This window comes from Triturus cristatus, chromosome 5_1 (assembly GCF_964204655.1).
Source record: "Triturus cristatus chromosome 5_1, aTriCri1.1, whole genome shotgun sequence".
Classification (NCBI taxonomy): Eukaryota; Metazoa; Chordata; class Amphibia; order Caudata; family Salamandridae; genus Triturus; species Triturus cristatus.
This window is the reverse complement of record NC_140587.1, coordinates 573060346-573072845: the sequence shown is the minus strand read 5'-3', so window position 1 is coordinate 573072845 and position 12500 is coordinate 573060346. Positions and strand designations below refer to the sequence as shown.

General features: G+C 41.2%; 1 protein-coding gene across 1 annotated transcript in view; it reads left to right on the top strand.

Moving 5' to 3' along the window:
* Positions 1 to 12500, top strand: part of PREX2 (phosphatidylinositol-3,4,5-trisphosphate dependent Rac exchange factor 2) — a 1250200-nt gene that overhangs the window by 533091 nt on the left and 704609 nt on the right. Inside the window, exons 16-17 of the mRNA XM_085605489.1 lie at positions 5986 to 6058; positions 9452 to 9594. Coding sequence (XP_085461615.1) covers positions 5986 to 6058; positions 9452 to 9594 — 216 coding nt within the window. The remainder of the gene's footprint in view (positions 1 to 5985; positions 6059 to 9451; positions 9595 to 12500) is intronic.

The following is a 12500-nucleotide window of genomic DNA, read 5'->3' as shown; positions in this document are numbered from 1 at the left end:
AAGATATTTTCCACGCTACAAGAGAAAAATCATTACCACTTTTGGAAGCACATAAATAGCTTCAGTAATTTCGCCCATACCAAGGACAACCGCATGGCAGAAAGGGAGGAGTAGATCACCTACGCCAATCCATATACACAGACGATCAGGTGATTAAAATAGCAGCCAACCAGACAGCTGCAGCAGTAGACTGTCATACCCTGTCATCCTTCTCACTTATAGAGGCCTCCATCATCACCATAATACAAAAAAGGAGGAGAGACGGGGCCCCCGGTCCTAATGGCCTCCCCGCTTCAGTCTTTAATGCTGCACAAGATTTCTGCGCTGGGATACACGCATTGCTCTACAACCACACCTTTAGCACTGCCACGATTCCAAACTCATGGAGAGGATCAATTCTCTTCACAATTCACAAAAAGGGAGACCGTTTAAATACAGCAAACTACCAGGTATTTGCCCTTCTAGACTTGGAAGCAAATGCAAACGCACGTATCCTGTTAGAAGACATGGAAGCCTGAGTGACAGAAGACAGAATACATCCATACTTCCAATCTGGTTTCAGGCCGGCAGCCTCCACAATGTTACAGCACTAGGTTACCTGTCTCACCAAGCAACACGGAGCAAACAACCACCATTGTTCAGTTGTTTTGTTGATTACAGTGCAGCTTTCAACATGGTGGTTTGCTGCAAACAGTTAATAGCATAGGAGGTCCCCCCCTTGCTCCTCATAGCTATAATATCTCTTTACCAGGAGACCTGGGTCTGGAAAAAAACAAGCCCTAACACAGCATCCACTAAAGTCTCATCCAACAATGGACTCAAACATGGCTGCGTGCTGGCCTCCCTCCTTTTGAACCTTTACACAGCTGACTTCAGGTGGTTCAGAATTCGCCAGCTTGGCTGTTACTCAATCTTCCCCCTAGATCACATATGACCGCTCAGTTGGAGGCTCTTCACTGGCTCCCAATGAGAAAGAGGATATGATTAAAGGCCATGGTTTTAATGCATAAAGCGCTGCACAGCTCAGGTGCTGGCTATCTGAGAGAGGGGATCCATGATTACATCCCTGCCCGCACCTTGCGTTTCTCTTTGGAACATCCGGCTAAAGTCATGCATATCTGCCGGCTCAGAACAAGCAGCATATCTTTCTCTTATTTAGGGCCTCTTAACTTTCCCTAGGGAACTGCATCTAACCTGGGACCTTTCCATCTTTAAAAAGAAAACTAAAAACTTGGCTTTTCACACAATCTGTATACGTTTCATATGTAGGTGCCGTCTTGTCTTTAGCGCCGGGATGCTCTTGTGAGTAGCTGTGCGCTGTATAAATCTTATTAACATAACGTAACATGACCTGGGCAAAGCAATCGAAGGTGCCAGCCTAGTTACACCCAGGTATGGTCACCCCTCCCAATCCTGCAGTACACAGATGACATAGAGATCATGGACAACCCCAAGTCAGGTCTACAGAGAGCCCTTGACGCACAAGATAGGTTTAACAATGCCAACAAACTTCAGGTGTACCAGGGCAAGACCAAAATCATCATCTTTGCAAAACATCCTCACAAGACACATGCACATTGTCAGCTTGGGGAATTATAAACAACAACAGTTGCAAGTTACAACTACATAAGCATTTGGTTCACTGACGGGGCCAAACCAATGGCCCACCTGAAGCATCTTAAAATTTAGGGTGCAGGAGTTGTGCACAGCCTAAAATGCCTCAACAGCCACTTGCAAAGCCCAAATGCTGAACCTATGCTGAAAGGTCTGAAAGCTAAACTTATCCCAGCTCTCAACTACAGCCACTTAGCCTTTCCCGATGCACTGATAACACTATTAAAGAACATCCAAACCTCAGCATACAAAAAAATCTTTCAAGCCCGAAGAGTGAGGCTGAGACTGGAGCTAGGCCTTGGCAAAATATATCTTGAATGCCATAGGGACCTACTGAAATACTACACCAGGACCCAGTGTGCCCCTGAGAACACACTCAAGGCACAACTCAAAGTAATCTTCGAAGAAGGGGTCTCCCCATGGCAAGTGCATCTAGTTGAGACAATCAACAACTTGAAGATCAAAGTCATTAACCTACATCACCCTGACATACTTTTTCTAGTATGAAAAAGGACAGTGAACTTGCAGGTTAATAAAAGCTCCCTAGAACTGGACAAAGAAAGTTTCTGTCGTTGTTCGATCTTTGGGGCACTAAACGATTCCTACATGGTGGGAAAAGCACAGCCCTGCTTACATCAAGCCCTTGCAGTCCACATACGCAGGAAAATCCTATACATGCGCCTCCAAGCCCTACCAATTTTGGACTTCAACCCATCTTGGGCAAGGGAGGGTGAGGCAAGAACATGCAGAGTGTGTAACTATTGTAGAAATCGTGGCTCCATTCGCTGTTCCCCAAACTTGCCAGTGATCGCCATCGCCATATTAGTCCCCCTATTTCTCACCACTGGAAAAGAGCCTGTAGAAAAGCCTCGGACTGGTGTTTCCCAAACAACACTCTTTGATCTTATCTTAGGAAGGCCTGGGCAATTATCTGATGCCATTCAATCAGCAGTCTAATTGTCACACGTGGGAGCCACCGGATTAGACTCAACATGAGCCACACACAGCCCCCATCAAACTATCCCCCCACCAAGGGTCCAAAGCCCTTGCCCATCCTCTAGTCTTTGGATTCCCCACACTAGCACTTTTGAAAAACGCCTAAAAGAACATACATAAAGACAATCTCGTCTTCGCCATTCTTTAAGATGCCATAACAGCACTCTGCTTTTTTTTGTTTCCTTTTTTAACTCTCTGAGCATTTTAATCTTTCATAAAGACAATCTGGATCTCGCCGTTTGTTAAGAAGTGGTGAAAGCCTTTTGCCTTTTTGTGATGACTTTCCCTTCATGTATTTTAATTTTGACGGATTCCCAATATGGTTTTTAACTTCATTTTTTCACTTAGGAAAACGGTGTCTTTCATTTTCCGTAATGTTTTTTCTTTAAGGATATTAATCTTGATAGATTCCCAATATGGTTTTAACAACTTCATTTTGTACTTAGGAAATATTGTGTCTTTCAATTCGTGTAATTATTTTAAGTAATTGATCATGAATAAATTCATGTATTTATTCATGGAACAACTAACCTACTTAATAGTCAATTTAATAATGAATGTACAGAAAATATATACCCACCATTTAATTCAAATAATTCTAATTTAATTACCTTCTCAGTCTAATGCCCTGCAAGCCCAACAACAAGCTACTCAAATGTAACATACTATTATTAATTTTAATATAAGAAATACATGTAAACTAACAATTAAAGAATAACATACTTAATTATCGATGAAATGCTTAATCTACAAAAAAAATACTTACCATTACATTTAAATTAATTATAAGTTAATTACCTTCCCACCCCATTCCCTAAAAGTCCAAGAATCCACTACTAAAATATAACATATTACAATATGCATTAAAATAAAATAAAAAATGTAAAACTGTGAACCAAAAATTAAACAATGAACATAATTAATAATACATGAAAATCAATTATTATTAAATTCAAATTAATTGTAATTCAGTTAACATCCAACCCTATTCCCTTACAAACTCAACATACGGGTACTAAATTTAAAATGACTAATTAATTACATTTCAAAATAAATTAGTAAAACACTTAAAATTAAAACTTTTTTAAATAAATAACAGATTAACTAACAATGTTACCAACATACTTTTTACAACTATAATAATGACAATGATTTTAAAAACAACAATATTTTGGAAAACGATATTTCTTACAAAACAAAATTGATATGATTAACAATGATATTCTGTATCACAATATTTCTGTAGCAACAATATTTTTTGACAATATTTCTGTATCACAATATTTTAAACTCGATATTTCATCCAAATACCATTAGAAAGAGATTGTGGTAAGGCCCTCGTACGAAGAGGCAGGTTCATGGGGTTTGGGTCCTACTGCTTATCCTTGTTGTGTTAAGAAAAGAGAAAAACATATTTCTCATTGGTGTGCCTTGAGAATGATTTAAACCGAAACAGTCATAAAAAGAAATTAACATTGCATACATATTTTCTAACCATAACAGAAATATATTGTACTCTATGCATATTTATAATAAAGCTAAACATCAATAATCCACCTTGTTTCCATGTGCCAGCTTCACTGTTTCTTAAAAAATGGCAGTCAATAAACCTATTTAATGTATTATGAGTTTAACCAAAGTAACATACACATATACATTCCCAGACTCATGTGTCTCTGCATCATATTTGTTCAATATTTGGAGAATCATGGCGCTCATGAGATATATGTATATAAGATGTCAACTTCTAAGCCATTTTAGCGATCACCCCATTTGTCATGATGTCAAATACAAACCCTAACAAAGGATAAATACTCTCATCTTAAATCCTCACACTACTTTACTAAATCCTGAACTTCCCATGCACACTATTTAATTCTCTAACCAGACACATTTTGACCAATCAGACAATTGTAAAACCAGCTATATCTTTTATAATTCTCCACAAGCACCTATACAATCATCCAATCAAAAATCCTCCTTCAACCACTATTCATGCAGCCATTACATGCATAGCACTTGATAAGGCAGTCGCCTATTTATAATGGTATAGTACAGTACAAAGCCTGGAAAGGAAAATTATATAGATGTGAAATGTTCCCCTTATAACATCCTGGCAAAATATGTGGCCGATAGAGATAAAACTGATCATGACTTTCTTCGTTAAGACCCCACAAATCTGTCTTCTCAGGGCAGGACATCTATAACTATTTACACAGGGCTTGAAGAGGTAAAACATTAACTCTACAGCTAGTTCTGAATGTAGCTGATTGCCCAAAATACAACAAAAGGAAACATTTAGATAGTGGCGTCTCCCTTGCCTGTCATCGCTACCACTAGCTATTGTTCAGTCTTTATATAGACACTGCTGTATGTTGTTGAAAACACTGTGCAGCAAGCAACCCAAATATCTGTGCCTAATTGTCCATCATGGGCCATAAAATGTATTCCTGAATGCTACCACTCTGAAATGCACCATTCTTAAACAGTGAAAGCATCAGTCTGGTGGATGATCTTTCTCAACTTGGCCCCATAAAATTGGAAATTGCCTCCTCCCTCAAGTTCTACTAATTAAAAGATCAGAATGCAAGTAAGAAAATACAAATCTCTATATCTTGAATAATGTATTGCCTCCCCTAACAAAAACCAAACTATTTTAGCAAATCATAGTAACTCCATTCATAACCACTGTATTTTACAGTGCATATAACGTCAAGTATTATGTGCATATTAGTAATTATTTGTTCTATTACGATGTCTATATTTACAGACTGATTTAGAGGTCAGCGGTGAGTGAATATCCCACAATAATCACTGTTGTCAGTGCTCTTGCACCCCATTCTGTGGGTTGGGAGAAAACAAACTTCCCAGTGGCAGAGCCGCTGTCGTCTCTGTCACTAGGAATGCTATGTCAGCAGTAGAGATGAAGTCGAAGATGATCACCATCTTCAGTTCTGTATTTTCACTGTCATAGACCAACCTGTAAACAATGGCACACTATCACAGAATGACTCAAAATTGTTACTCACGTGATGAAACAAAACCTCCAGCATGTCAAGGACTTTTCTAATGTGGGTATTGGAATGTACTTTGTAGGCACATTTCCAGTAGGTACATTGGTAGTAAAAGTCCCACAATAATTGACAGGCTCCCCTTCGAGGGAAAATGTCCAGCCAGAGCAATGCAGATCATTACATGTATTGACCACCCTAGTTAAATTTAGCCTCTTAATGTAGATTGAATTGCTTTTATAACGGGCAGTAGTAGAAGAAGCATTAAAATACAGTTATGCCACTCTGGTCATTTCAAGAAATACAATGCACATTGACAATTTCATAAGAAATGTAAATAAATAAAGTCTTGTCTCTTTACCAGGGGGACTGCCGCACAAGAGAGGAAGCAATCATCTTAGGAGTAGGACTCTGTGACAATGGCTTTATGCACCACGGTAAGAACAATCTGAGCAGCAATCAAAATAGTTTTTCAGCTCCCATTGAAAGAATGATTTATAAAGCGAAATAGCATTTTTTCCCATGTTGTGGCCTATATGTTGCTTAATCTCACTCTAATTGAACTTCCATCTTTGAAAAATCAAAGTTTGCAGATATTCGTAGCTGTTACTCTCTAAAAGGATTCTACAAAGAGGCACCCCCACACCATATTCTGTAAGGGCGTTCCTTCCAGGAGTTACATTTAGGCACTGAAAAGCTTGTCCCAGCTGTTCAAGGGCCAACTATGAAACTACATTACCCCACTTGTGATGCCAGGTACCCTAACCACTGGGCTGGATGGGAACACATAGCCATACTCCTCCCTATCATGGTCAAGGGTGAGAGGCACCTACATACTGATGAAGGTCCACAAGCACTTTAGTACAGCTCTGGAAATTTTCCAAGGAAAGGCACGTATTCACTCAGCAGGGTAGCTCCCTGGGTAGGTAGAACATCTATTGGAGACACTCGTGGGCCTCACTGAGAAAGACAATGGACAAGGAAGATGTAGAACAGGGCATCTAACTAGGTGATGAAAAGCTACAAAATATTCTACCTAGAGGAAGGGTGCTTCCTCGTGTAAGCTCTGTGGAACTGTGCTTTGAGCAGCCCTCAGTTCCTGGAGATTGGCATTCACTGTTGGAAGGCACCCTTTGGACAGGATGGCATAAAAGGACCTGCCAACTGGTGACTCCAGCACACTTCAGCTGACTCATCGAGGGGATAGGTTGATTTCTTACTCTGCTTGTCCTCATGCTAGCAGCCAAAACCCTGAAATGTGCACAGGGATTACTGACCCAAGAGGCTTCTAAACTCCAGCATTTGATTTGAGCCTTATTTGGAGAATTGCTTCCTTCTATACTCATTTGTGTTCTTCTTCTTTTTGTCCTTTCTCTCAGAATTGTTCTCTGTTCTCTGCTGCAAGGCTACTCCAAGTAGTTTTTTATACCCACTGTGTTCTGTCAACATGTCCATCCTTACATGTATGAATGCATGCATGCATGTGCTATTTGCATTCCACAAACCTAGGCAAAACCAGTGGAGTGCTTTGTACTGGGTCAAAAGCAAAGATATAGTCCACAAGTGTTTGACGAGGTAGCTGATTTCTGGGAGCAGTAATAGACTCTTACTGCAGTGTTCTTTAGAGCGGTACCTCCTCAGCTCATTCCGAAATTGGTCAATAAAACATCATAGCCTCCTAGACAAAACTTTTTAAGGGTCCCAAATGCACACTGACAGGCATAGACAATGTGGATGGAGTCCATTAGTACTGCATTTAGTAATCCCTCTAGCGACACTCTATGTAGTTATTATTTTCTTACATAGAATGATGAATTAAAAAGTCATTGTGGATTATGATTTGTGATGTTTATCTGTTAACAATAATAACCTGTTTTGTTCATACAACACCCTTGCATTTTTTATGTGCTGTAAATTACTATTGTTGTTATTGCCTGTTAAATGATACTCGGTTTACTGACCTTGGAACGATTGAATGTGATTCAGACTTGCTAGTATTGGTAATCAAACTTATTACCTTCACGTCGCTGCGTAAGTCAGCAGTGAGTTTTTATCCCACGGAACCATCCTTATGATTATTGCTTATGGCATGTTATATGGCCACAATACTGCCCATTTATCGTACTGCAGTTACTATCATCCCCATCTGTTTTCGTACATGTGTGCCTGGTTGCCCCTTACCCACGCTATCCTTCTCACCAGAAACCCCCAGTACAGACTATAAGCAACAAATGGGATAACTGCAGTCTTTAGCCAACCAGAATCCCACACTTCTGAATAAATTCATAGCTTTCTCCATGCCTCGAGTCGTACCCCCACCCGTGTATGTACGGTGCGTACCCCCAGCACGTACAGGGGTGTACATACACGGGGGGTTCGACACGTACAGGGGTGTACATACACGGGGGTTCGACACGTACAGGGGTGTACATACACGGGGGTTCGACACGTACAGGGGTGTACATACACGGGGGGGTTCGACACGTACAGGGGTGTACATACACGGGTGGGGGTACGACTCGAACGTACAGGGGTGTACATACACGGGGGTTCGACACGTACAGGGGTGTACATACACGGGGGTTCGACACGTACAGGGGTGTACATACACGGGTGGGGGTACGACTCGAACGTACAGGGGTGTACATACACGGGGGTACGGCGCGTACTCACGGGGGCTGGGGGGGGGGGGGGTACGGCACGTACCGGGCCCCCTAATCTGGTCCTTTCGCTGCGTACTTCGCTTTTCCGGCACTTTTTGGGTGCCGTAAAAATATTGTCGTCCGGACTGCTGTCGGTTCGAATCGTACTTCCTGGTTCGTGAAACGCTGCCTGAAAGCGTCCCGACGTCACGTCGGCGCTTTCCCCGGATCACATTTGTATGTATATTTTCGTCGGTCGGTGTTTTGTACGACTCGTACGGAAATGGTGTTTCCGTGCGAATCGTACTTGCATGTTTGTAAAGTTTTACAACCGGGTACGAGTCGGACGGAGAAAACCCTCCGTCCGACGGTTCGTACCCGGTTTTTACAGGAGCGTAATCGGCACCTCGGTGTGGGGGTCTATGACCACAGGGCTGGTGAAAAAGTGAGGTCTCCATTCCTGATCAGCGTGGGCGCAGTCAATAGGGCCCCAGAGATCAGTCTGCATGCCAGAGAGTGTCAACCAGCACTCCAGGTCTGGCTCAGCCAATTTCTGGGGGAAGGGACTCGATCAGCCACCATTGGATATCCCCAAGTGGGTATGGCATCCACTAGAGGCTCTGGCCTTGGAGAGACCCCGATCCAAGGAGGCACTGCAGCATGTGATGGCCTTAAATCTGAATCCACTACTATATAGCATTTCAGTTCTGTTATGGTCTAGTTCTCCAAAATGAGTAGAGATGCTACTGGCATGTACCTCACAGATGATTTGCAACTTTGAGGCCCTTCAGATATTCTGGAATAGGAGAGGATTGTAATGGTAGGGTTACCCTTGTTGCAGTGCTTCGAGACGAAGCCACTCAGATGATGAAGATTTACACTTTGGGTTACAAACAAGGAGTCCAAATGGATTTAGCAAAATAAGTTATACAGGCATCACTCAGCGAAAATCACCTCCTTTGTGATACCAGGCATAGTTGGCAAAATGATTACCAGTGTTCTCAACATAGAGTGACAACATAGAGTGACATTGATGATTTGAGTGTCTGCCCGGTATTGCAGGCAATAATAGAACAATGCAACCAGCTGTGGGAATTGTTCACTTTATAACATGTCCTGAACATAAACATTATTAATCTGCCTGACTCCCTATGGCATTGTGAAATTGTTCCTTTACTTATCAAACAGTGCTGGAAAAGAGTGAATTTAAAGATGAACCGCTTCTGTTCCGGTTTTTTGCGGATGAGGAGATGGAAGGCTCAAACATGAAACACCGGCTGCTCAAGCATGACTTGAAAGTAGTGGAAAACGTCATTGCAAGGTCATTATTGGTAAGTTTACTACAGTTCACACATTAACGTGGTAGGTGCATTCATGAAAGGTTGCAACCAACTTATCAAGAATATATGGCATATTGAAAGACAGTCACGGTGATGCATGGCATTAATACTTGATTTTTTTATGACTTCACATTTTAGCAATTGTTTCTGATGTACACTATTACCGTAGAATCCATGGAAGGATTCTTATTACAAGTTCCATGTCATTCACGTACACATGTAGTAGCGCATGTGTGTAACAGAACATCAAATTGTCAGAACTTCTAAAAACGTAAGTATGGCATGAGCTAGATATCCCTCAAAAGGAAAGTCCAGGCAATTTATAAGTTGAGTTTGGACTGCATGGATTATACTGGTGCTGGTCTATTTAAAAATGCAATTTACAAAATCTTTGGGTGCAAAGATGTAATTTTGCAAAAGTGGCTCAATAAAAATGTTGTTGCAAAATTATATTGAGACCAGTGAAGTCTATGTAATCCAGAAATAGTGTCCTCAACCAGCCCTGCGGCTTCTCGCCTCCCTCTGTGCTGGCTAGATGGTGAAAGCAAGAGAGCTGCACACAACTCCCTATCATACAAATGAACTGCTATCATTTCCCAATTCACTCGTCCCCGCCTTTGAGGAGACCTTAGGTTGGTAATAATCAACATAACATTTAATCATTTCATTCTCCTGTCTTCCTGGCTCCCTCCTCAGTGTCTTTTTGTCATGCATGGAGAGATGCAGATCTTTGTAAAAGATGCCATCACAGCACAGGACACATCTTGTGTTATGCTGCCTGAATGTTGGAGTCTAAAATGGAATATGTGACACCCACCTCTCACATTACTAACACAATTCAGGCTCTACTACTGGTGTCAGATAGTTTGAACAGTTCACCTGGTGAATAATTCTATGAAAGATCTCCTATTTGCTCTGTACAGTGCATAGACAGGATGGATGGATGTGGGAGTCCTGTCAGGAGGAGCATTTCTGGGATTTGATTCTAAGCACTTGTCTTTACCCAGCTACTTGCAGGGTGTTAGGAACATGATCTTTCTTACTTCTGTCTTTCAGTTTTTCAAGAGGACTATATTGATTCTTACAGTTTACAATAATCATTATTGTAATGCCCTTCACTCATGTTGTACTCTTCAAGTTTTTCCTGCTACCCCATTTTTTAACGTTGTCTTGTACGTTTTAGGAATGATGACTTTTGTTGCGTCTCTTTTGTATACCTTTCTAGCAGAAAGCTCACATTTAGATGGAAGTCTGTCATGAATGCTAAACCACTTGAGAAGCCATTTCTACTCATAGGGTTGTTTAAATTACAGCTAAATCTTTGTTCCATTGAGGTGTCCATTAACCAATAGTTAATATTGCACAGTCAAAGTACACTTAGGTGTCCAAATGGTGAAGATATATTGTTGTGCAAGCTACCTCACTCTAATGTACTCAGCCTTCTAGATGCAAACAGGACTCAATTCACTTATGTTTTTAAAAACATATCGTGATCTAGTTGTGGTGTCAGCCCTTCACAAAGGTCTGCTTCTTCCCTGTCTTGTAGATTGTTTCAAAAGCTTGATACCTTTCCGTTGCCAGTGGTACAGCTGTGTTATAATAAGAAGTGTTTTGACTGTTTTAGATATTTGTCTGTTAGATGTTCTTATGCCTCATGAAGGTTCTTCTGCTCCATGTTGAAAACCTGAAAATCCTTCTTAACATTACACTGCACTAGGGAGTCGAGTTTGATAAGAGTCGCCACAAAACGAGACTGCTTAGCCAAATGAGGCTTGCTGTGACACATAAGAAGACATTTTGAATGAGTCAACTATCGGTCCTCCATTATTTTTGAGAGAGTATAGCAAGTAATATGATAGTATTGCCTAGAACAAGAAACCTTTTTGGGCATTAGATTTGGTGGCTGATTACTAGTGGGTGTTCTGTGGTGCATGGTCTGGAATTGCCACTCACAACACTTTTCACTATCTGGGGCTTAGGACTGCTAGAAGGCAATCTGATGGCAGCACTAAGAGTCTTGAAGCTCAACGTGCAGTTCTGAATAATGTTATCAATATTGGTAGGGGGCCGAATAGCTCTGCTGAAGAGATAGTCCTCCCCAGGCTCGTATTACTACTTTATGAATGTTCCAGTCTGGATTGGCCTTTGTGGTTCTGGAAATTGGATATTGTATTAAAAATGCCAATAAAAGAAGGAGGTTTAGTGGCTCCCGACTAGAGGTGATACTATTTAGTGGCCCTGGTTCAATGGCTGTCAAGGTGGGTAGACAAGTGTAATTTATCAGCAACAACTGGGCTTATAAACCCTGGGGTAGAGAGAATGCCTAATGGCCTAAAACAAAATAATAATGTAAACTATATCCAGTTACTCAGACTGGTTAGAGTTGCAACGAGATGCTGGCGAAGGTGGGTTTATAAAACCAGAAATACACCACTTTATGCTCCAACCAACCCCTTATACAGGTTGATGCAGCAAAATGTCCTCATGATATTAGAGCAAGCGTAAAGTTGGGAAGAGGCAGGAATACAGAATGATGTTGATTGTTAAAAAGAAGGGAGGTTGATGGCCCTGGAGGAAATGTTGGGTGACTGAATCCCACCTGGGCAATTCTTAGTTTATGGAATAGTAGTGGGCGTTATGAGGGAACTCTGGGCCTGGGGAGAGAGGTACATCCCACACATAAACTATTGCAGCTGACTTATATGATGGGTGTCAGGAATTCACTGCTGTCATGGTTTTACAAATAATTCAATATAATGCTTAAATCTGTGCTGCAAGTGCTACGACAAAAGTGGGAAGCACAAGTTAGCAGGAGACTGATAGATAAGAGATGGAAAGAGCAATGGACCATACACTAGGAGTTTCCAGAAATGCATGGTTAAAATATACACAATTTA